This window comes from Staurois parvus, unplaced genomic scaffold (genome assembly GCF_062004578.1).
Source record: "Staurois parvus isolate SC_StPar_1 unplaced genomic scaffold, SC_StPar_1.0 ptg000429l, whole genome shotgun sequence".
Taxonomy (NCBI): domain Eukaryota; kingdom Metazoa; phylum Chordata; class Amphibia; order Anura; family Ranidae; genus Staurois; species Staurois parvus.
Window position 1 is genome coordinate 844,904 of NW_028318225.1, and position 25,422 is coordinate 870,325.

The 25,422-nt window shown below is 47.9% G+C and overlaps 1 protein-coding gene across 2 annotated transcripts in view; it reads left to right on the forward strand.

The window, feature by feature from the left end:
- The window catches only part of GABBR2 (gamma-aminobutyric acid type B receptor subunit 2), an 810,498-nt gene that overhangs the window by 312,090 nt on the left and 472,986 nt on the right, over positions 1-25,422 (forward strand). For both annotated transcript variants that reach the window (XM_089687541.1, XM_089687542.1), the window contains exon 3: positions 3,490-3,660. In XM_089687541.1, coding sequence (XP_089543667.1) covers positions 3,490-3,660 — 171 coding nt within the window. The remainder of the gene's footprint in view (positions 1-3,489; positions 3,661-25,422) is intronic.

Sequence of the window (25,422 nt, forward strand, 5' to 3'; positions counted from 1 at the left end):
AATTTTCAAACTAGAAGACATCCTGTGAGTGCAGGACATCCTAGAACTATTCCTCAAGGGCAATCACCACAGTATACGGGAACTCAGTGAGTAGAGGAGCAAGGATGAATCTGACAGCAAAAAGGCAAAAGGAGCTTCTATGTTTAATTCTTTATAGTTCTTTTTTAAGATTAGCTAATTAACTGTGTTGCTTTGCTATTCAGGGTTGGAATGAAAGCCTAAATTTCAGGGACTCCAGTGGTTGCCGCGATCACACTCGGGTCTGCGCATGCGCGGTGTGCCCAGCCGCACTAGCGTGCGAGCATTGGGACCAGGGCACCTGCGATTTCAGCGGCGCTCACACATGCGCACTCGCGATCGAGGGCGCGAGCCTGGCACCAATCAGGGCGCCCCATATAAAACAGGTTAGGACTGCATTGAATTGCCGTATGGTCTTACCTGTTTCCTGAAGTTCCTGATTGGTAGATTGTCTTGTTGCTGACCCTGATTTGCTGTCTGTCTCCTGTTCTGATCCCTGGCTTGTCTGTCCTTTCTCCTGCTTAACCCTGCACGTTCTGATCTCCTGTTAACAAACCCGGCTTGTGACCTGTTTATACCTCTGCCTGCTGATTTTGTACCACGCCGCCGCCACCACTGTTAGCGACCCGGCCTGCCCGATGCTGGTCTTGTGACCTCCTCACATCAGACTCTCAACTGCTATACACCTCCAACGGTGCTTCTACCACAGCTGGGTGAACCCAGGGGCCGCAACCTGGTCTCGGCCTGCTCCAAGTCCATCCCCACCATCAGGGGCCCTGGTGAACAAGCAGGTAGGGGCTTAGATTCCACACCTTGGGGGAATCTTGTCTGTGGAGTGCTAGAGGCTACCGCGGTAGGATCCGTGACACTAGGGTTCACATTCCATTTTGGTCTACTCTAAGCCTGCATGAGACAAGGTACTTCTAATCATGTTTATGATCATGGTACCCTATGTATATTGTGTACTTTGAGCAAAATGTAGGCCATGTTCAATAATGGCAATCAGTATAGTTCCTTAGAACTGGTGGAGAAAGCAAACTTGCCATCCATTATTAAGCTCTGCCTTCTATTAGGTTTATTAGTTAGAAAATACTATTTTGTTCTTCCAATTGAAACTGTTTTTATGTTGTTACTAAAAGTGTAACCTCCCTTAGGAAAAAAGCCCTTCTCAACTACCACCACCTTGATTAATGAGTGTGCCTCTGTGTATATAACCCAGGGCTTTTTTTCTCAGAGAATAGGTGCAAGTACTTCCCCCTATCCAGAATCATCCCTTGTCTCCACCCCTGACCTACCTTTGAGCACTGAAACTTGTCTCTGCTCCCTACCTACCGCCTAGTACTGCTCCTTTTATCAAATACAGAACCAATTATCACTCTGTGGCGTTAACTAACGTATATGGAATTGGTTAATGATAATAGACCCCCCAGAAACAATAGATCATTTTAAAACAATAGACCCTTCCCCCAGGAATAAAATACACCCTCAGCAACAATAGATCCCCCAGCAGTCAGTATCGATATACCCTTTCCCTGCGACATTAGATCACCCAACAGCATAAGAACCCCAGAGCAACAATAGATACCCCACCAGCAACACTACACCCCCAAGTTAAATAGATCCCCAGCAATCAACATCAATAGACCTTCCAGCCCCCTTTACATACTCCAGTACATAAATTCTGTGCTAGAGGTGCCCCTACGTTCCCACTGAAAAAAAGCCCTGATATAAGCTCTACACATAATCCTTAAGACCTTGTCATATGATTGATTCTGTAGCTGACAACACTTGGCCAACAACAGAATAACTTCAGTTTCACCATCATTATCTCTAGCTGACTTTGCTTGATCACTGCTTGAAATGCTTAAAAGGAAGTGGCAACATATTGCTGAGCTGAGGAATGGGGAAGAACCTCTATAAGATGTTTTGGAATTTTAGCCATGTTGACATGTAGTAGGTGAGCTGTCACCAGTGGCAGAATTGATTAGTTTTTTGTGGCTCACATAATGAGCTTTGAAAATCCTAATTCTACAATTTAAGCTGAATTCCTGGCAAACAGCTAAATCCGCAGTTGAAATACATATATAAGAGCTGTTTCCCTACAAAAAGCATGTGTATTTCTGTCTATCCAGTGCTGAGATTTACATAGCTCTGTCACACAGAACAGTTCTGCCTCACATGGCAGAGAATCTGATCTTTCTTTGCTGCTACTATACTTTTACTTAGGCCTCCTTCGCACCGGCAGTGCCAAACCTGTGTTTATATGTATTTGGAGAACGTTTCTAACTGCATGAACTGTAAATCCAGGTAATGGGTTCTCAATGGTATCATTCAAACTGGAGAGTTGATTTGTCAAGGCAAATAGGTTGGCCACTTTGGAACAGAATTACCCATGGAAATTAGTGTATGTAGTGAAGATTCACTTTGAAAAAATACCCAATCATGTGCAAGAAAAAAAAAAACATAATTTTTGCTTGAACATGATTGGATGATAGAGGTTACCAGTCCTTCACCTCATTCACTAAGCCCTGGAGAAAATTCCCATGCAAAAAAGTAACTTTCCTTGCAAAGTGAACAGTCTTTTCACTTCTAGTAAATCAACTCTTGGTAGTGCATCCAGAATCCAGTTAAAGCTCTATATACTGATGTAAACACATGGAAACACAGTTAAACCCACTTTAAAGCAGGGACTTTTATATGAAGGGAAAATTGATATTGAAAGCGTAAAGGTTGTTTATACTTCCCAGAGAAGTGCGTTAAGGAAAACTAAACACAGGAGTAAAAGTGTGAATGAAGCCACACAGTGGCTGTGTGAATGAAACCTGTGACATGACAGCAAAGGGAGCAGGGGCAAACTGACCATTCGAGCACTCGGGCACTGCCCGAGGGCCCGGGGTCAATAGGGGGCCCCATGAAATGCCCCTGGTACCTTTCATAGGCTTTTTTGGGTGTGGTTTGAGTTTGGGAGAGGACACAGGGGCCCCATGATCCCCTATTGCCCAGGGGCCCCATGAGTTGTCAGGGAGAAGCAGCACACTGATGAGCTCATCTCTCAGTCACTCTGTTCTCTCCTCTTATCAGCATGCTTGCACTGCCTCACACTGATTAGCTTCTTGTGCTGGTTCTCCTTCCTCCTGTCTGAGCTTAGGTGTATAAGGTCTGCAAGAATCAGCAACTCAAATTCAGGTTCTTACACTGCTGGTGTTTCAAAAAAGACCATTTAATGATCTATCCATTGATACAGATCTGCTTTAATGTGTTGCTAAGTTGTTTATATGTGCCTAGAGTTCTGCTTGAGTTTCGATTCACACTGGAACATAGTGCGGAAACCAAGCGCGGTCTTATGCACTTCATGCAGTGAACTGATCCTGAATGTTTTCAAAGACATCCATATTTCTTGATTGATTGATTTATCTTGTTAAATAAGAATATATATCTCTAATATGTTAATTGTATTTCCTTTTTTTTCAGTTATCATTTGCAGCCACAACTCCAGTGTTAGCAGACAAGAAAAAATATCCCTACTTTTTCCGGACTGTTCCTTCAGACAACGCAGTCAATCCAGCAATAGTGAAATTCCTCAGGCATTTCAAATGGCAAAGGGTGGGGACACTAACTCAAGACATTCAACGGTTTTCAGAGGTAACATCAAATCCTATATATATATATAATTTTTTAATTTTTTTTGCATGTTTTAAACATTGAAAAATAGCAGTACTTTTATCAAGGGGACCCTACATTGAGATAAATACAGAGGCTGCCATTGCTAAGAATACGAGTTGCCTGGCTGTCTGACCTCAACACCTTCTGAGTAAGTGTGGTGGAATTAGCAAGACGCTCAAGCTAAGATGGAAGAAACTGTGCCTCCAACAAGTTCCAGGTCATTGCATCAGTACCTTTTAACAGAGTCACATCCTCAGAACTAGGAAAACAATGGCAGCAATAAAGCATTGCCAGATGTTCTCACCATTTCATGTTTTACTATACTATTGTAGAGATGTATCATCACTTCTTGCACTGGCAGGAAGTAAAGGAAAATTTTTACATCATAACTAGAGATGAGCGAAGAAATGAAAAATTCGATTCGACTGATTCGGCGAATTCGTGGACAATATTCGATTCGAGTCGAATAAATTCGCTGTGAATTTAACTTAAAAAAGGGTGTTTCTAGGCTTCAGAGAGACTTAATATTAGTGCAGAACACTGTACCTTTAATTTAAATGCCCTTGGAGTCTGCTGGGGAAGAGAAATAATACTGTCAGTCAGTATGACATGCAGATGAGTGCCGTCGATCTTAGAATCACCGCACACTTCACTCATTTGGGCAGTCACGGGGCCAAAACCAGAGTGTGGAGCCACAGTGTGGCGGTGGAGGCAGCAGCAATGGGAGGCCATACAGCACCCTATGACAAAAATGGAAACCACCAGCAGTGTGAGGAGACCTGAAAGTGGCACATGGCAGAGTGTGGCGATAGAGACAGCAGCAATGGGAGGCCGTACAGGGACCCATGACACACTCTGGACCTGGCAGCAGCATGAGGAGGCGGTACAGGGGCCCATGACAGATTACGGGCCTGGCAGCAGCATGAGGAGTCGGTACAGGGGCCCATGGCAGATTACGGGCCTGGCAGCAGCAATGGGAGGCCGTACAGGGACCCATGACACACTCTGGACCTGGCAGCAGCATGGGGAGGCGGTACAGGGGCCCATGACAGATTACGGGCCTGGCAGCAGCATGAGGAGTCGGTACGGGGGCCCATGACACACTCTGGACCTGGCAGCAGCATGAGGAGGCGGTACAGGGGCGCATGACAGATTACGAGCCTGGCAGCAGCAACTTGGACAGGAGGACGTTCAGCTTCTGCACCGTCGGGTGCGTGCTCGCAAACTGTTGTCTCTTGGAAACGGATTCCAAGAAAGACTGCTGACGGAATCCGTGAAGAGGAGTAGCAGGAGAAGGAGCATCTGAACGAGCGGAATATGCCAACAAGCGACAACAGTGGCCCATGACAGATTACGGGCCTGGCAGCAGCATGAGGAGTCGGTACGGGGGCCCATGGCAGATTACGGGCCTGGCAGCAGCTATGGGAGGCCCGTAATCTGCCAGCACCCTATGACAAAAAATGGAACCCACCAGCAGTGTGAGGAGACCTGAAAGTGGCACATGGCAGAGTGTGGCGATGGAGACAGCAGCAATGGGAGGCCGTACAGGGACCCATGAGAGACTCTGGACCTGGCAGCAGCATGAGGAGGCGGTATAGGGGCCCATGGCAGATTAGGGGCCTGGCAGCAGCTATGGGAGGCCCGTAATCTGCCAGCACCCTATGACAAAAAATGGAACACACCAGCAGTGTGAGGAGACCTGAAAGTGGCACATGGCAGAGTGTGGCGATGGAGGCAGCAGCAATGGGAGGCCGTACAGGGACCCATGAGAGACTCTGGACTTGGCAGCAGCATGAGGAGGCGGTATAGGGGCCCATGGCAGATTAGGGGCCTGGCAGCAGCTATGGGAGGCCCGTAATCTGCCAGCACCCTATGACAAAAAATGGAACACACCAGCAGTGTGAGGAGACCTGAAAGTGGCACATGTTTGGGGCATGATTCATGGCGGATTTAGTCAGTTGTGTCAGGAACTGGTGGTTTGAAATCCAGACTAATCCACGCCTGATTCATTTTCACAAACGTGAGTCTCTCCACACTTTGGGTGGACAGTCGTGTCCTCCGCGGAGTTGCAATACCTCCTGCCGCACTAAACACGCGCTCCGATGCCACGCTACTGGCCGGGCATGACAGCCTTTCAAGGGCAAATTCAGCTAGTTGGGGCCAAAGGTCAAGTTTCGTTGCCCAGTAGTCAAGGGGATTGTCTACCTCGGTTGGCAGGGTGCTGTCCAAGTAGGCCTAAGCCTGTTGTTTGAGGTCCTGCTCCAGGTCCACCTGATGCTGCTGCTGCTGCTGCGGCTGGTTAGTAGTTTCCTCACTGCGCTGGTGAAGAAAGCTACTCATCATCGACTGCAGACTGAGGCAGCCGCTGCTGGTGGAGCTGCCACTGCTCCTACCACCCCACCCCTCCCCTGCTGCCATGGCAGCGGAACACGAGCGCACAGGGCCCACAGTGTCTGAGGATGGACGTTGGCGCAGACAGGCAGAGACCAGCTGACTACATAGGTGTTTTTTATAGTACGTTATTTTGGCCTCCCTCTCAGCAGGTGTGAAAAAGGCCACCATTTTTGAACGGTAGCGAGGGTCCAACAAGGTGGACAGCCAAAAGTCATCCCTCTGTCTGATGGTTATTATTCGGCTGTCGCTACGCAAGCAACCGAGCATGCTATGGGCCATTTGTGCCAAGGAATGCGAGGGACTCCCTGCCTCCATCTCCACAGCATACTGCCACGGTGCGTCTAGGTCCTCTGTCTCCTCTTCCTCCTCCTCTACCAGATGCTCCTGCTCCTCCACTCCTGTCCGCTGAGTGGAAAAACCACCCATTTCACTCAATAATTCCTGAGCACCAATGTCCTCCTCTACCTCCTCCTCTTCTTCCAGTCCTGCCCCCACAGGGGCCATGTGGCGTTGAGATCTGTGCGCCACGTCTACCGCACCCTGACCAGCCATTGTTAACAGCATTTGTTCCAGGACGTGCAACAGAGGAATGACGTCGTTCATCCCATAGTCCTGCCGACTCACGAATAGCGTGGCCTCCTCAAAGGGCCTGAGCAAGCGCAGGTGTCACGCATGAGCTGCCAATGGCTGACATCTAAGTTACACAGGGAGTACCTTTATCTGCTTTTAACATCAGGAAATCTGTGATGGCCTTTTGCTGTTCGTAAAGGCGGTCTAACATATGTAGGGTTGAATTCCACCTTGTTGCAACGTCACAGCATGAGGAGTCGGTATAGGGGCCCATGGCAGATTAGGGGCCTGGCAGCAGTTATGGGAGGCCCATAATCTGCCAGCACCCTATGACAAAAAATGGAACACACCAGCAGTGTGAGGAGACCTGAAAGTGGCACATGGCAGAGTGTGGCGATGGAGACAGCAGCAATGGGAGGCCGTACAGGGACCCATGAGAGACTCTGGACCTGGCAGCAGCATGAGGAGGCGGTATATAGGGGCCTACGGCAGATTAGGGGCCTGGCAGCAGCTATAGGAGGCCCGTAATCTGCCAGCACCCTATGTCAAAAAATTCAACACACCAGCAGTGTGTGAGGAGACCTGAAAGTGGCACATGGCAGAGTGTGGCGATGGAGACAGCAGCAATGGGAGGCCGTACAGGGACCCATGACAGACTCTGGACTTGGCAGCAGCATGAGGAGGCGGTATATAGGGGCTTATGGCAGATTAGGGGCCTGGCAGCAGCTATAGGAGGCCCGTAATCTGCCAGCACCCTATGTCAAAAAATTCAACACACCAGCAGTGTGAGGAGACCTGAAAGTGGCACATGGCAGAGTGTGGCGATGGAGACAGCAGCAATGGGAGGCCGTACAGGGACCCATGACAGACTCTGAACTTGGCAGCAGCATGAGGAGGCGGTATATAGGGGCCCATGGCAGATTAGGGGCCTGGCAGCAGCTATAGGAGGCCCGTAATCTGCCAGCACCCTATGTCAAAAAATTTAACACACCAGCAGTGTGAAGAGACCTGAAAGTGGCACATGGCAGCAGAGTGTGGCGATGGAGACAGCAGCAATGGGAGGCCGTACAGGGACCCATGAGAGACTCTAGACTTGGCAGCAGCATGAGGAGGCGGTATATAGGGGCCCATGGCAGATTAGGGGCCTGGCAGCAGCTATGTGAGGCCCGTAATCTGCCTGCACCCTATGTCAAAAAATTAAACACACCAGCAGTGTGAAGAGACCTGAAAGTGGCACATGGCATGAGAGACTCTGGACCTGGCAGCAGCAGGAGGAGGCGGTATAGGGGCCCATGGCTGATTAGGGGCCTGGCAGCAGCTATGTGAGGCCCGTTATCTTGCAGCACCCTATGTCAAAAAATTTAACACACCAGCAGTGTGAAGAGACCTGAAAGTGGCACATGGCAGCAGAGTGTGGCGATGGAGACAGCAGCAATGGGAGGCCGTACAGGGACCATGACAGACTCTGGACTTGGCAGCAGCATGAGGAGGCGGTATATAGGGGCCCATGGCAGATTAGGGGCCTGGCAGCAGCTATGTGAGGCCCGTTATCTTGCAGCACCCTATGTCAAAAAATTTAACACACCAGCAGTGTGAAGAGACCTGAAAGTGGCACATGGCAGCAGAGTGTGGCGATGGAGACAGCAGCAATGGGAGGCCGTACAGGGACCCATGAGAGACTCTGGACCTGGCAGCAGCAGGAGGAGGTGGTATATAGGGGCCCATGGCAGATTAGGGGCCTGGCAGCAGCTATGTGAGGCCCGTAATCTGCCTGCACCCTATGTCAAAAAATTTAACACACCAGCAGTGTGAAGAGACCTGAAAGTGGCACATGGCAGCAGAGTGTGGCGATGGAGACAGCAGCAATGGGAGGCCGTACAGGGACCATGACAGACTCTGGACTTGGCAGCAGCATGAGGAGGCGGTATATAGGGGCCCATGGCAGATTAGGGGCCTGGCAGCAGCTATGTGAGGCCCGTAATCTGCCTGCACCCTATGTCAAAAAATTTAACACACCAGCAGTGTGAAGAGACCTGAAAGTGGCACATGGCAGCAGAGTGTGGCGATGGAGACAGCAGCAATGGGAGGCCGTACAGGGACCCATGAGAGACTCTAGACTTGGCAGCAGCATGAGGAGGCGGTATATAGGGGCCCATGGCAGATTAGGGGCCTGGCAGCAGCTATGTGAGGCCCGTAATCTGCCTGCACCCTATGTCAAAAAATTTAACACACCAGCAGTGTGAAGAGACCTGAAAGTGGCACATGGCAGCAGAGTGTGGCGATGGAGACAGCAGCAATGGGAGGCCGTACAGGGACCATGACAGACTCTGGACTTGGCAGCAGCATGAGGAGGCGGTATATAGGGGCCCATGGCAGATTAGGGGCCTGGCAGCAGCTATGTGAGGCCCGTTATCTTGCAGCACCCTATGTCAAAAAATTTAACACACCAGCAGTGTGAAGAGACCTGAAAGTGGCACATGGCAGCAGAGTGTGGCGATGGAGACAGCAGCAATGGGAGGCCGTACAGGGACCCATGAGAGACTCTGGACCTGGCAGCAGCAGGAGGAGGCGGTATATAGGGGCCCATGGCAGATTAGGGGCCTGGCAGCAGCTATGTGAGGCCCGTAATCTGCCTGCACCCTATGTCAAAAAATTTAACACACCAGCAGTGTGAAGAGACCTGAAAGTGGCACATGGCAGCAGAGTGTGGCGATGGAGACAGCAGCAATGGGAGGCCGTACAGGGACCCATGAGAGACTCTGGACCTGGCAGCAGCAGGAGGAGGCGGTATATAGGGGCCCATGGCAGATTAGGGGCCTGGCAGCAGCTATGTGAGGCCCGTAATCTGCCTGCACCCTATGTCAAAAAATTTAACACACCAGCAGTGTGAAGAGACCTGAAAGTGGCACATGGCAGCAGAGTGTGGCGATGGAGACAGCAGCAATGGGAGGCCGTACAGGGACCATGACAGACTCTGGACTTGGCAGCAGCATGAGGAGGCGGTATATAGGGGCCCATGGCAGATTAGGGGCCTGGCAGCAGCTATGTGAGGCCCGTAATCTGCCTGCACCCTATGTCAAAAAATTTAACACACCAGCAGTGTGAAGAGACCTGAAAGTGGCACATGGCAGCAGAGTGTGGCGATGGAGACAGCAGCAATGGGAGGCCGTACAGGGACCATGACAGACTCTGGACTTGGCAGCAGCATGAGGAGGCGGTATATAGGGGCCCATGGCAGATTAGGGGCCTGGCAGCAGCTATGTGAGGCCCGTAATCTGCCTGCACCCTATGTCAAAAAATTTAACACACCAGCAGTGTGAAGAGACCTGAAAGTGGCACATGGCAGCAGAGTGTGGCGATGGAGACAGCAGCAATGGGAGGCCGTACAGGGACCCATGAGAGACTCTAGACTTGGCAGCAGCATGAGGAGGCGGTATATAGGGGCCCATGGCAGATTAGGGGCCTGGCAGCAGCTATGTGAGGCCCGTAATCTGCCTGCACCCTATGTCAAAAAATTTAACACACCAGCAGTGTGAAGAGACCTGAAAGTGGCACATGGCAGCAGAGTGTGGCGATGGAGACAGCAGCAATGGGAGGCCGTACAGGGACCATGACAGACTCTGGACTTGGCAGCAGCATGAGGAGGCGGTATATAGGGGCCCATGGCAGATTAGGGGCCTGGCAGCAGCTATGTGAGGCCCGTTATCTTGCAGCACCCTATGTCAAAAAATTTAACACACCAGCAGTGTGAAGAGACCTGAAAGTGGCACATGGCAGCAGAGTGTGGCGATGGAGACAGCAGCAATGGGAGGCCGTACAGGGACCATGACAGACTCTGGACTTGGCAGCAGCATGAGGAGGCGGTATATAGGGGCCCATGGCAGATTAGGGGCCTGGCAGCAGCTATGTGAGGCCCGTAATCTGCCTGCACCCTATGTCAAAAAATTTAACACACCAGCAGTGTGAAGAGACCTGAAAGTGGCACATGGCAGCAGAGTGTGGCGATGGAGACAGCAGCAATGGGAGGCCGTACAGGGACCATGACAGACTCTGGACTTGGCAGCAGCATGAGGAGGCGGTATATAGGGGCCCATGGCAGATTAGGGGCCTGGCAGCAGCTATGTGAGGCCCGTAATCTGCCTGCACCCTATGTCAAAAAATTTAACACACCAGCAGTGTGAAGAGACCTGAAAGTGGCACATGGCAGCAGAGTGTGGCGATGGAGACAGCAGCAATGGGAGGCCGTACAGGGACCCATGAGAGACTCTAGACTTGGCAGCAGCATGAGGAGGCGGTATATAGGGGCCCATGGCAGATTAGGGGCCTGGCAGCAGCTATGTGAGGCCCGTAATCTGCCTGCACCCTATGTCAAAAAATTTAACACACCAGCAGTGTGAAGAGACCTGAAAGTGGCACATGGCAGCAGAGTGTGGCGATGGAGACAGCAGCAATGGGAGGCCGTACAGGGACCATGACAGACTCTGGACTTGGCAGCAGCATGAGGAGGCGGTATATAGGGGCCCATGGCAGATTAGGGGCCTGGCAGCAGCTATGTGAGGCCCGTTATCTTGCAGCACCCTATGTCAAAAAATTTAACACACCAGCAGTGTGAAGAGACCTGAAAGTGGCACATGGCAGCAGAGTGTGGCGATGGAGACAGCAGCAATGGGAGGCCGTACAGGGACCATGACAGACTCTGGACTTGGCAGCAGCATGAGGAGGCGGTATATAGGGGCCCATGGCAGATTAGGGGCCTGGCAGCAGCTATGTGAGGCCCGTTATCTTGCAGCACCCTATGTCAAAAAATTTAACACACCAGCAGTGTGAAGAGACCTGAAAGTGGCACATGGCAGCAGAGTGTGGCGATGGAGACAGCAGCAATGGGAGGCCGTACAGGGACCCATGAGAGACTCTGGACCTGGCAGCAGCAGGAGGAGGTGGTATATAGGGGCCCATGGCAGATTAGGGGCCTGGCAGCAGCTATGTGAGGCCCGTAATCTGCCTGCACCCTATGTCAAAAAATTTAACACACCAGCAGTGTGAAGAGACCTGAAAGTGGCACATGGCAGCAGAGTGTGGCGATGGAGACAGCAGCAATGGGAGGCCGTACAGGGACCCATGAGAGACTCTGGACCTGGCAGCAGCAGGAGGAGGCGGTATATAGGGGCCTATGGCAGATTAGGGGCCTGGCAGCAGCTATAGGAGGCCCGTAATCTGCCAGCACCCTATGTCAAAAAATTCAACACACCAGCAGTGTGAGGAGACCTGAAAGTGGCACATGTTTGAGGCATGATTCATGGCGGATTTAGTCAGTTGTGTCAGGAACTGGTGGTTTGAAATCCAGACTAATCCACGCCTGATTCATTTTCACAAACGTGAGTCTCTCCACACTTTGGGTGGACAGTCGTGTCCTCCGCGGAGTTACAATACCTCCTGCCGCACTAAACACGCGCTCCGATGCCACGCTACTGGCCGGGCATGACAGCCTTTCAAGGGCAAATTCAGCTAGTTGGGGCCAAAGGTCAAGTTTCGTTGCCCAGTAGTCAAGGGGATTGTCTACCTCGGTTGGCAGGGTGCTGTCCAAGTAGGCCCAAGCCTGTTGTTTGAGCTCCTGCTCCAGGTCCACCTGATGCTGCTGCTGCTGCTGCGGCTGGTTAGTAGTTTCCTCACTGCGCTGGTGAAGAAAGCTACTCATCATCGACTGCAGACTGAGGCAGCCGCTGCTGGTGGAGCTGCCACTGCTCCTACCACCCCACCCCTCCCCTGCTGCCATGCCAGCGGAACGCGAGCGCACAGGGCCCACAGTGTCTGAGGATGGACGTTGGCGCACAAAGGCAGAGACCAACTGACTACATAGGTGGTTTTTATAGTACGTAATTTTGGCCTCCCTCTCAGCAGGTGTGAAAAAGGCCACCATTTTGGACCGGTAGCGAGGGTCCAACAAGGTGGACAGCCAAAAGTCATCCCTCTGTCTGATGGTTATTATTCGGCTGTCGCTACGCAAGCAACCGAGCATGCTATGGGCCATTTGTGCCAAGGAATGCGAGGGACTCCCTGCCTCCATCTCCACAGCATACTGCCACGGTGCGTCTGGGTCCTCTGTCTCCTCCTCCTCCTCCTCTACCAGATGCTCCTGCTCCTCCACTCCTGTCCGCTGAGTGGAAAAACCACCCATTTCACTCAATAATTCCTGAGCACAAATGTCCTCCTCTACCTCCTCCTCTTCTTCCTGTCCTGCCCCCACAGGGGTCATGTGGCGTTGAGATCTGTGCGCCACGTCTACCGCACCCTGACCAGCCATTGTTAACAGCATTTGTTCCAGGACGTGCAACAGAGGAATGACGTCGTTCATCCCATAGTCCTGCCGACTCACGAATAGCGTGGCCTCCTCAAAGGGCCTGAGCAAGCGGCAGGTGTCACGCATGAGCTGCCAATGGCTGACATCTAAGTTACACAGGGGAGTACCTTTATCCGCTTGTAACATCAGGAAATCGGTGATGGCCTTTCGCTGCTCGTAAAGGCGGTCTAACATGTGTAGGGTTGAATTCCACCTTGTTGCAACGTCGCAGATCAGGCGATGCTGTGGAATTCCGTTCTGCCGCTGCAGCTCAATGAGGGTGTTCTTTGCGGTGTAGGAATGGCTGAAATGCATGCACAGTTTACGTGACATTTTAAGGATGTCTTGCAGTGGGATGGTGGATTTTAGGAACCGCTTGACAACCAGATTGAACACGTGAGCCATGCATGGCGCATGGCACAACCTTCCTTGACGCAGAGCAGACACCATGTTCTTTCCGTTGTCAGTCAACATGGTTCCGATTTTTAGTTTGCGCGGAGACAGCCATCTGTCGATTTCTCTGTTCATTACACTCAGCAGTTCCTCCCCTGTGTGACTACGTTCGCCAAGGCATACCAGGTGCAGCACAGCGTGACACCGTTGCGCCCTGCACATGTGATATGCCGGTCGGGTAATGGGACTTGGCACGGGGGTGGCGGCTGAGGACACGGCGGAAAAAGAGGTGGTAGAGGCGGACATGCTTGCTGGACCAAGGACGTGCAAACGTGGAGGCAAAAGCGTCGTGACCTGTCCAAGTTGCTGGTGCGGCTGTGCCGGCACCACGTTCACCCAGTGGGCCGTAAATGACATGTACTGTCCCTGACCGTAGTTACAGCTCCACACGTCGGCGCTGCCGTGCACTTTGGCAGAGACCGACATGCTCAAAGACTGGCCCACCATCTCTTCTACATGTGAATGCAGGGCTGGCACTGCCTTTTGGGCAAAGAAATGACGGCTTGGCACTCTCCACCGCGGCGCGGCACAAGCCATCATTTCTCGGAAAGGTGCTGAGTCCACCAGTTGGAAAGGGAGGGACTGCAGCACCAGCAACTTGGACAGGAGGACGTTCAGCTTTTGCACCGTCGGGTGCGTGCTCGCAAACTGTTGTCTCTTGGATACGGATTCCAAGAAAGACTGTTGACGGAATCCGAGAAGAGGAGTAGCAGGAGAAGGAGCATCTGAACGAGCGGAAGATGCCAATGAGCGACAACTCCCCTCAGCAGAGGTGTTGGAGCCTTGACTGGCTGATAGAGGGCGATTGACGACGTCGGGTGACGGAGCAAGTAACGGAGCGGGTGATGGAGCGGGGGCTGGGGCAGGCAGAACCGCCGTATGTTTATCACGGTTTTCCCAGGCCACCGAATGGTGACGCTGCATATGCTGACGCAACGCTGTAGTCCCAACATGGGCCCCCTGGCCACGCTTGCATTTCTGGCCACATAGTCGACATACGGCTACGTTTACTTCCTCGGGCGGCTTGAGGAAAAATTGCCACACCACCGAGTAGGAAACTTTGCCCCCGCTACTCTTCACTGGCTGACTGCTACTTCCTCCGTGCGCACCGGCACCACTACTGGCCGTGGTGGTAGGCTGCAGTGGAGCTGGTGCTCTACTCCGTGGACGTTTGGCTCCACTGACACTGATGCGACCCTGCTGCTGTCTCCTGGGCAACCCACCGACTGTTTTGCTCGCTGCCAAGCTGCCACCCTCTTCTCCTGATGATGCGGAAGAAATTGCCTGATGACGACGAGGCTGCCAAGTGCGATCAACCTCCTCATCATCAAGTAGGGTCTCCGCCTCACTACTAGCCCCCTCGGCTGCGTCTGGGTCAGGAGACAGACCTGTCTCTAGACCGGCTACCGAGCCACTCTCCTCGCCAGTACTTGTTCGCTTGGCTGCTGAAAAGGCCGATGTCTCCCCCCGTTCCTGACCGCCCTCTGTTAGCTCTTCCTCACTGTACAGTGGGGCTGAGCCCACAGCATGCGATACTTCGCTTGGTGAGGGAACAGCAAAGGACAGGGGCAGGTAGAGGACACGTGATTTCAGTGGGCTTGGTCCCGGGCCATGCCAACTAACGGTTGTGTCTGACGTACCCACCGACCGTTGGCTGTAGGTGTCAGAGGTGACCTGGGAAGAGGAAGACGACCGAGCCAACCAATCAATGACGGCAGGGTTGTCGGTGGAGACACGACCGCTGGATGACACCGGGAGCACTGGCCTCTGGCTGCGAATACTGCTGCCTCGACCCCTTCCTCTGCTGCCACGTCTGCTCGCTCCTAAAACATTGCCTCCTCTGCCACTCCTCTGCATGTTGTCTGACATACTATTTAATTCAACGATTAGGTGTCCCTGAGTAACAATTCTCTGGCACTCAGTAACAATTCTGTCTGTCCCTGAGTATGAATTCTGTGGCCCTGAGTAACAATTGTGTGTCTGTGCAAGTAACAATTCTGTGTCTGTGCAAGTAACAATTTTGTGTCTGTGAGAGTAACAATTCTCTGGCACTCAGTAACAATTCTGTCTGTCCCTGAGTAACAATTCTCTGGCACTCAGTAACAATTCTGTCTGTCCCTGAGTAACAATTCTGTCTGTCCCTGAGTATGAATTCTGTGGCCCTGAGTAAGAATTCTCTGGCACTCAGTAACAATTCTGTCTGTCCCTGAGTATGAATTCTGTGGCCCTGAGTAACAATTGTGTGTCTGTGCAAGTAACAATTCTGTGTCTGTGCAAGTAACAATTTTGTGTCTGTGAGAGTAACAATTCTCTGGCACTCAGTAACAATTCTGTCTGTCCCTGAGTAACAATTCTCTGGCACTCAGTAACAATTCTGTCTGTCCCTGAGTATGAATTCTGTGGCCCTGAGTAACAATTCTGTCTCTGTGCGAGTAACAATTCTGTGTCTGTGCAAGTAACAATTTTGTGTCTGTGAGAGTAACAATTCTCTGGCACTCAGTAACAATTCTGTCTGTCCCTGAGTAACAATTCTCTGGCACTCAGTAACAATTCTGTCTGTCCCTGAGTAACAATTCTCTGGCACTCAGTAACAATTCTGTCTGTCCCTGAGTAACAATTCTCTGGCACTCAGTAACAATTGTGTGTCTGTGCAAGTAACAATTCTGTGTCTGTGCAAGTAACAATTTTGTGTCTGTGAGAGTAACAATTCTCTGGCACTCAGTAACAATTCTGTCTGTCCCTGAGTAACAATTCTCTGGCACTCAGTAACAATTCTGTCTGTCCCTGAGTATGAATTCTGTGGCCCTGAGTAACAATTGTGTGTCTGTGCGAGTAACAATTCTGTGTCTGTGCAAGTAACAATTTTGTGTCTGTGAGAGTAACAATTCTCTGGCACTCAGTAACAATTCTGTCTGTCCCTGAGTAACAATTCTATGGCACTCAGTAACAATTCTGTCTTCCCTGAGTAACAATTCTCTGGCACTCAGTAACAATTCTGTCTGTCCCTGAGTATGAATTCTGTGGCCCTGAGTAACAATTCTGTCTCTGTGCGAGTAACAATTCTGTGTCTGTGCAAGTAACAATTTTGTGTCTGTGAGAGTAACAATTCTCTGGCACTCAGTAACAATTCTGTCTGTCCCTGAGTAACAATTCTCTGGCACTCAGTAACAATTCTGTCTGTCCCTGAGTATGAATTCTGTGGCCCTGAGTAACAATTGTGTGTCTGTGCAAGTAACAATTCTGTGTCTGTGCAAGTAACAATTTTGTGTCTGTGAGAGTAACAATTCTCTGGCACTCAGTAACAATTCTGTCTGTCCCTGAGTAACAATTCTCTGGCACTCAGTAACAATTCTGTCTGTCCCTGAGTATGAATTCTGTGGCCCTGAGTAACAATTCTGTCTCTGTGCGAGTAACAATTCTGTGTCTGTGCAAGTAACAATTTTGTGTCTGTGAGAGTAACAATTCTCTGGCACTCAGTAACAATTCTGTCTGTCCCTGAGTAACAATTCTCTGGCACTCAGTAACAATTCTGTCTGTCCCTGAGTAACAATTCTCTGGCACTCAGTAACAATTCTGTCTGTCCCTGAGTATGAATTCTGTGGCCCTGAGTAACAATTGTGTGTCTGTGCAAGTAACAATTCTGTGTCTGTGCAAGTAACAATTTTGTGTCTGTGAGAGTAACAATTCTCTGGCACTCAGTAACAATTCTGTCTGTCCCTGAGTAACAATTCTCTGGCACTCAGTAACAATTCTGTCTGTCCCTGAGTATGAATTCTGTGGCCCTGAGTAACAATTCTGTCTCTGTGCGAGTAACAATTCTGTGTCTGTGCAAGTAACAATTTTGTGTCTGTGAGAGTAACAATTCTCTGGCACTCAGTAACAATTCTGTCTGTCCCTGAGTAACAATTCTCTGGCACTCAGTAACAATTCTGTCTGTCCCTGAGTAACAATTCTCTGGCACTCAGTAACAATTCTGTCTGTCCCTGAGTAACAATTCTCTGGCACTCAGTAACAATTGTGTGTCTGTGCAAGTAACAATTCTGTGTCTGTGCAAGTAACAATTTTGTGTCTGTGAGAGTAACAATTCTCTGGCACTCAGTAACAATTCTGTCTGTCCCTGAGTAACAATTCTCTGGCACTCAGTAACAATTCTGTCTGTCCCTGAGTATGAATTCTGTGGCCCTGAGTAACAATTGTGTGTCTGTGCAAGTAACAATTCTGTGTCTGTGCAAGTAACAATTTTGTGTCTGTGAGAGTAACAATTCTCTGGCACTCAGTAACAATTCTGTCTGTCCCTGAGTAACAATTCTCTGGCACTCAGTAACAATTCTGTCTGTCCCTGAGTAACAATTCTGTCTGTCCCTGAGTATGAATTCTGTGGCCCTGAGTAAGAATTCTCTGGCACTCAGTAACAATTCTGTCTGTCCCTGAGTATGAATTCTGTGGCCCTGAGTAACAATTGTGTGTCTGTGCAAGTAACAATTCTGTGTCTGTGCAAGTAACAATTTTGTGTCTGTGAGAGTAACAATTCTCTGGCACTCAGTAACAATTCTGTCTGTCCCTGAGTAACAATTCTCTGGCACTCAGTAACAATTCTGTCTGTCCCTGAGTATGAATTCTGTGGCCCTGAGTAACAATTCTGTCTCTGTGCGAGTAACAATTCTGTGTCTGTGCAAGTAACAATTTTGTGTCTGTGAGAGTAACAATTCTCTGGCACTCAGTAACAATTCTGTCTGTCCCTGAGTAAGAATTCTCTGGCACTCAGTAACAATTCTGTCTGTCCCTGAGTAACAATTCTCTGGCACTCAGTAACAATTCTGTCTGTCCCTGAGTAACAATTCTGTCTGTCCCTGAGTATGAATTCTGTGGCCCTGAGTAAGAATTCTCTGGCACTCAGTAACAATTCTGTCTGTCCCTGAGTATGAATTCTGTGGCCCTGAGTAACAATTGTGTGTCTGTGCAAGTAACAATTCTGTGTCTGTGCAAGTAACAATTTTGTGTCTGTGAGAGTAACAATTCTCTGGCACTCAGTAACAATTCTGTCTGTCCCTGAGTAACAATTCTCTGGCACTCAGTAACAATTCTGTCTGTCCCTGAGTAACAATTCTCTGGCACTCAGTAACAATTCTGTCTGTCCCTGAGTAACAATTCTGTCTGTCCCTGAGAATGAATTCTGTGGCCCTGAGTAAGAATTCTCTGGCACTCAGTAACAATTCTGTCTGTCCCTGAGTAACAATTCTCTGGCACTCAGTAACAATTCTGTCTGTCCCTGAGTAAAAATTCTGTGGCCCTAATAACGTTTCTGTGGCCCTAAGTAACAATTCTCTGGCACTGAGTAACAATTCTGTCTGTCCCTGAGTATGAATTCTGTGGCCCTAACTAGCGTTTCTTTGTCCCTAAATAACGATTCTGTGGCCCTCATTAACAAGTCTGTGTCCCTGAGTAATGGTTCTCTGTCCCTAAGTAACTTCTCTCTGTCCCCAATTCTCGTTTCTGTGGCCCTAACTCTGTCCCTGTCCCTAGTACAGAGCGGTCTGCCTCTGTTCAATGACTGCAGGCAAATGAAGATTTCCAAAATGGCCGCTATATATACCTCGACCATTACACAGTGCTGGCTGGCTGGCTGCTGATTGGCTGATGCGATCACATGTCGTTGAGGAATGCATTATGGGGCAGCGCGCCTTGTCTGCGCGCCTTCCCCGACATCCCCGCTCCGTCGCCGCACATGTCAGCCGCCATTTTCGGAAAAATTTCGATTCGCGCGTCCGAATTAGGCTGTTTTTCGGATTCGGCACGAATCGAAATTTTTCCGAAATTCGACTCGAATTCCACTTCGGATACTTCGATTCGCTCATCTCTAATCATAACCACAGATGGAAATAGGAACGTTACTGAGAGTGTAACCCTTCCTTGCTCTAGCCAAATGTTTGGGCAGGAGTTGGGCTTCAACACATCTGTTGTTCATATTGACATCCTTAAGGTCTAAATTTCTGTCACAGAGCCTTTAGGTTCACAACCTTTGATGTCCTAACAAATAACTTTTTGCTAGGATCCCCATCCCATTCCTACTACAATGACCACATTGTGTTCTTTAGTGCACTTCAAAGTTTGGAACTTTATTTTTTGTGGCTCTCTGCCTGAAAAGTGTACGCGCATGTACCAGTTGTTCAATATGTCTAATCATGCTAGGTGCCACATCCCATATGTAGAATAGTATACATTTGGCTAAGATTATGGACTTTTTAGGCATTTACACACCAAATATAATAAAAGTAAACATTTATTAATACAATTTCATTAAAAACATCAGCTCATCAACCACAAGGTTATAGATACAGAATCCATCCTCACATCTACAGGTACCTGTAGATGTGAGGATGGACTCTGTATATACTGCATACCCTTGTGGTTGATCAGCTGTTTATTTTATATGATGTTTTTTAATGAAACTGTATTAATAAATGTGTACTTTTAGATTATTCTGTGTGCAAGTGCCTAAAAAGTTCCTAATCAATTGTATATTACCATTGTGTACCAGCTAGGGCAGCTTTAGCTACTTGATGGAGTGTTACCAGGGTCTTCCATAAGAGCTTATACTTGGGTTCTTTGACTCACTAACACATATTAGGGTCAATTTAGACAAAAATCAATTAATCTCTGATCATCTTTTTATACATAGACCATTCCAACCTAGCTTAAAAGATTGCAATAGAGTGTGAAATAGCTTAAGGCTGGTACACACGGGACAAATATCGGCCAATATGTACAGCAGTCTGTCCGACAGAAGTCAGCCTAACGTCTGGTTTTTGTCAAGCAGGCATGCTTGAAAACCATCAGTTGATTGGCATCTGATTGGCATCCGATAAGCGCTTGCAGGCAATGCTTGTGAGCACTGACCTGTGTGTTCTGGTAGAGGGGAGGGGGGGAGGTGTTCCCCTGTCAAAACACAATAGCTCAGCGGGGAGATCGCTGTACTAACATTGCATAGTTAGTACAGCGAGCTCCTCACAAGCGCCTCAGTTTTCTTTTTCATTCAACCCACTAGGTTGAATGAAAAAAAAACCTATCTGTGTGTACCTGGCCTTTCAAAGGACTGCTGTATTTCTGTTGATGATGAGAAAAAGCATGTGACTGATAACTACTCTTTGCCTCTTCCTCATTGGACATATGCGCACCTAAGCATAAACCAACTCTGATCATTCTAAATTATTTGTTTATTATCTCTTGATAGAATGTAAAAGCAAGCCTAAAATTCCACCAAGATAGATAATAATGAATATATGAAAAGTACTTGCATACTGGCACTGACGCTTGTAGATAATTAAAAGGTACAAATCTACTCTAACAGAAGCAGACGTTAAAGCAGAACTTAACCTACCCTTAACTCCAGTGATGCAACATGCACTTACTCTCTTGCCGATGCCAACATCTTTACTTGATCTTGTTCCAGTTTCTTCTAGGTTTGGCATTTTTGGCCAACTTGACTGGCCAACCCAGCATGACATTAGGCCCACACATGCGCACAGCAGTTCATTCAGTCTGGCTCCCAGGTGAGGCCAGGATCAGACATACTTAAAATAGTGCTCATGTGCTTCTGGATGTGCAATACTTAGCAAACAAAAAAATGGATTAAACTATTGCAGCAGACCTAAACTTGTGCAATGTGCCACAATACATGAATAATAAAATGTAAACAGGACGCGCATCAATATTAAACATATAATCATGTACATATATTGAAAACAATAACATACAGCATAAGCTGCCGTTAATAAAGTCCCAAATGGTGAAACAATTGCCCGTTGTTTGTGCTCCAGCCTAATTAAAGTGCTTAGTTTCTTCAGTCAAATCAAAGTGCTCCACTGTGCTCAACAAGGTGCCCCACATGGACTAGAACTCAGCCTTAGCCAATGACTCTCTATTTCTAGAATGCTCTATAATGCTTGTGGAGCATTCCACAATGGAAGAGTTGTCTCCAGATCTCTGCAAGTTTAGGATATGCATATCACCAAAAAAAGCAAAGAGGATATCCCATAGTTTAAAACCTTAAGATATTTTATTGAGGGGTAAATGTAAAGAAATCCACTCACAAATAAAGTGCCTATGCCCGGCACCTGGTGTACTCAGCCTTATTGATGCTGATGTATGGAAGCCGCTGTACTATGTGCTCCTCATAGTGGCGTGCATTTCATAGGCCAGATGTGACGTCAACGGAAGTTGCATCATCAGATCTCGACGCATTTTGATCAAAGATCGTCTTCAGGAAGTGCAAAAGAATGTATGATCCTGGCTTCACCTGGGAGCCAGGAGCAAGCAGAAAGGTTAGAATGCATAGGGGTGCATCTATCAATCCTGTTTCATTGCAAGACAATGCTAAACAGGAGCAATGAGACACTGGGGGAGATTTACTAAAGCCGGTTCACTCAGAATCTGGTGCACCTATGCATGGTAACCATCAGCTTCTAATCTCCGCTTGTTCAATGAAGCTTTAGCAATAAAAAACATGTAAGCTGATTGGTTTCCATGCAGAAGTGCACGAGATTCTGAGTGAATCAGCTTTAGTAAATAAACCCCTATCCGTACATTGCCCCCCCCCCTCGTCTACTGTGTCCAACGGGCACAACGGAATGAAGATCACACGATCACATGATCACAATGACAACAAAGCTGTTATTAATCACATTCATAAAAGCTTTGCTTCTCTTCAAGCTAAGGTGTGATTGGCCCACAACTCTCACATGCTACATGGGGCCAATCATAGCACCCTGTTTCATGTAACCAGATGGAGCCAATCACAGATCACTGTATTGTGAACTATCATGAATTTAACCAATTCATGACAGTTCAAGCAAACATTGTATTGCAGAGCAAATCTATATTGCTCCTGCAATGCAAAGTGTATAAAAAAAAATTCTGATCACCCCCAAGGGTAGTACAATGTTATTATGGTAACATTGTACTACTCTGTTGAAAGCATTTTTTAATAATGTTTAAATATTGAACATAATAAATGTGTATTAAAATATTGAGATTTTTTTTAACTACTTGCTGCCCTCCCACAATGTGCAGGTGAGCAGCAGCTCTGGGCAAAGTGACGCACCCTTAAATCGCTTTCTATTTCTGGGAGTGCATGCACATGCGTGCGACCCCCCCTGCTGCCCCCTATGTCTCTCCAGGGAGAGGAGAATGAAAACGGCAGTGACTAAAACCACTATATTTTATACACATGTTAGATTAACACATTTTACCCTTTTGATTCCCCTTATTAACCCTTTGATCACCCTGTCAACCAGCCAGTGCCATTAGTACAGTGTCAGTATATAGAATTTTTCACTGATCACTGTATTACTGCCAATAGTGACATCAGATAGTGTCATGGTCTCTAGGTTCCCCTCCCAGCCAGGGTCAGCTAGCTTTAGATTGCCTGCACACTATCATACTCATGCTATAGGTCGCTGATCACCACCATTACTAGTATAGTGCTTATATGGATCAATATATTGATCACGAACAGAACTATACTAGTGCCTCCTTAGTATAGTGTTCCCAAAAATGCAGTTTTAGCAGAATCAGCCCCGTTTACTGTCAGCACTAGCATTTAGTCACTCTGCTGTTTTTCACAGAAGATTTGTATCAATTGATTGTGGGCCAAAGCAATTTATACGCACAACAATACATCACCCTACACACAAAGCTCTTGCCACACAATTCGAATGGAAACCTAACACAATTTCTAAATTTAAAACTTTTTTTCGGCCTAGCCCTCAACATAGGCATTACAAAAAAGAATGAATTGAGGTCATATTGGTCCACAGACCCGATTCATCATTTACCCGTGTTCTCTGCTGTTAAATATATGCCCAACAAGAACCAGCAATGTACTGGTATGTTGCTGGACTTTGAGTGGTTATACCAAGATGATGCCTGCAGCTACAGGCATTATCCTGGTATCAATTTTTTCAGCTGGTGGTCTGCTTTCATGTACGAACAATCCTAGTGGCTATTTAACTGCTGAATCGCTTTTACAAGCAGCAGGAAGGGACACCCCCCTCCAGCCACCTTCCGCAGTCTGTTTGGGTTCTGCGGATCCCAAGAATGCAGCCAGCAGTTCTGCTGACTGACCATAGAGCTGATGCATCCAGTCATCTCTATGGTCTAAGAGAACAGAAACTACGAGCATTTCATCATTTCCGTTTTGCCAGATATAAACAACGCCTTTTTAAAATTGGGAAAGCATCTGATCACACCAGTCTTGGTGTGATCAGATGCATTAAGAGCAGAGGGGAGATCTGGAGTCTAATAGACCCCTAATTTTTCAAAGTACCTGTCACTGTTGCCTCTTGCTATCACAGGGGATATTTGCATTTCCTGTGATAACAATAAAAGGGAAAAAAAAAAGAAAAAAAAAGAAAAAGCAAGATAAATAATTAAAAAAATGTTCACACTCACCCCCATCCCCATGCTCATGCGTAAAGGCAAAAGCAAGCGTCGGTCCTGTGTCAGTATGTAAACAGAGATTGCACCATGCATGTGAGGTTTTTCATATAAATAAAACATGTCAGAAAAGGCTTAGTATTCAAGTGGCTAGAAGAATGGGTGGTGTTTGGTATAAGCTTCTAAAGATAGCCCTGGATAGTAGAAGCATCCCCCCCTCAAATGACCCGTTTTTGGAAAGTAGACACTCCAAGTTATTTGCTAAGGGGTATGGTGAATATTTTGCAGATCTCATTTGTTGCCACAAGTTTTTGGAAAACAAAGAAAAAAACAAAACTGTATTTTTTCTTTTTGTTTTCTTTTTCAAAACCCTGTGACAAAAATGATATCTGCAGAAAACTCACCTTGCCTCTTACTAAATTCCTTGGGTTGTTTACTTTCCAAAAAGAGGTAATTTGGGGGGTGTTTGTACTATCCTGGCATTTTAGGGCCTCCAAAACTGTGATAGGTAGTGAGGAAGTGACATGAGGCATTATACCCTTTGAAAGCCTGGAGGCTGCCAAAAAGTCTCTCAAATGTGGTATCCCCATACTCAGGAGAAGTAGCGGAATGTGTTTTGGGGTGTTATTCCACATATATCCATGTAATGCATGAGCAATATATCATTTAAGTGACAACTTTGTGGGGTTTTTGTTGTCATTTTGCAAAAATTTGTATAAAAAAAAAATCTTACATGGACTCAACATGCCTCTCAACAAACACCTTGGGGTTTTTACTTTCTAAAAAAGGGTAATTTGGAAGGTAGGGTGGGGTTGTACTGCCCTGCCATTTTAGCACCCCAAGAAATGTGATAGGCAGCCAGAAAGTAAAAGCTGCGTAAAATTCCAATATACAGTATATACCATAGTTTGTAGACACTATAACTTTCACACAAACCAATTTTGTCATGGGCATAAATATTTTGATCAAAGGGAGTGGATCAGCTGCAAAGCATTATTGGTTCATGCATACAGTGCATTTTAGTGTAGTTTCTTTACTTTTGTTCCCCAGAGTTTTACTGCATATTTAATATGTGCTTGCTGTATCATTTTTTAGAAAACATATGATCTGTACATGCTTAAGATGAACTTTGACCTAAAAGATATATATATATATATTCTATTATATCTATGGTTGATATCAGGGGCGGACTGACAACTCATGGGGCCCTCGGGCAATAGGGGATAATGGGGCCCCTGTGTCCTTGCCCAAACTCCAAAAAGCCTATGAAAAAGGTACCAGGGGCATCTCATGGGGCCCCCTACTGACCCCGGGCCCTTGGGCAGTGCCCGAGTTTCCAAATGGTCAGTCCGCCCCTGGTTGATATCATTTATCACATGGGGAAAGTGCTGTAACAGAAAATCTGGCGGTTAATGTTATATGTATGGCTGAAGAGATTGTAAAGGGAACAGTCATTGTGAAGAATATTTTGGACTTTTTTGTTTGCTAAGCTGTACGCTCATCTATATCAAACACGATTATCATTTTCAGGGATAAGTAAAATTGAGAGTTTT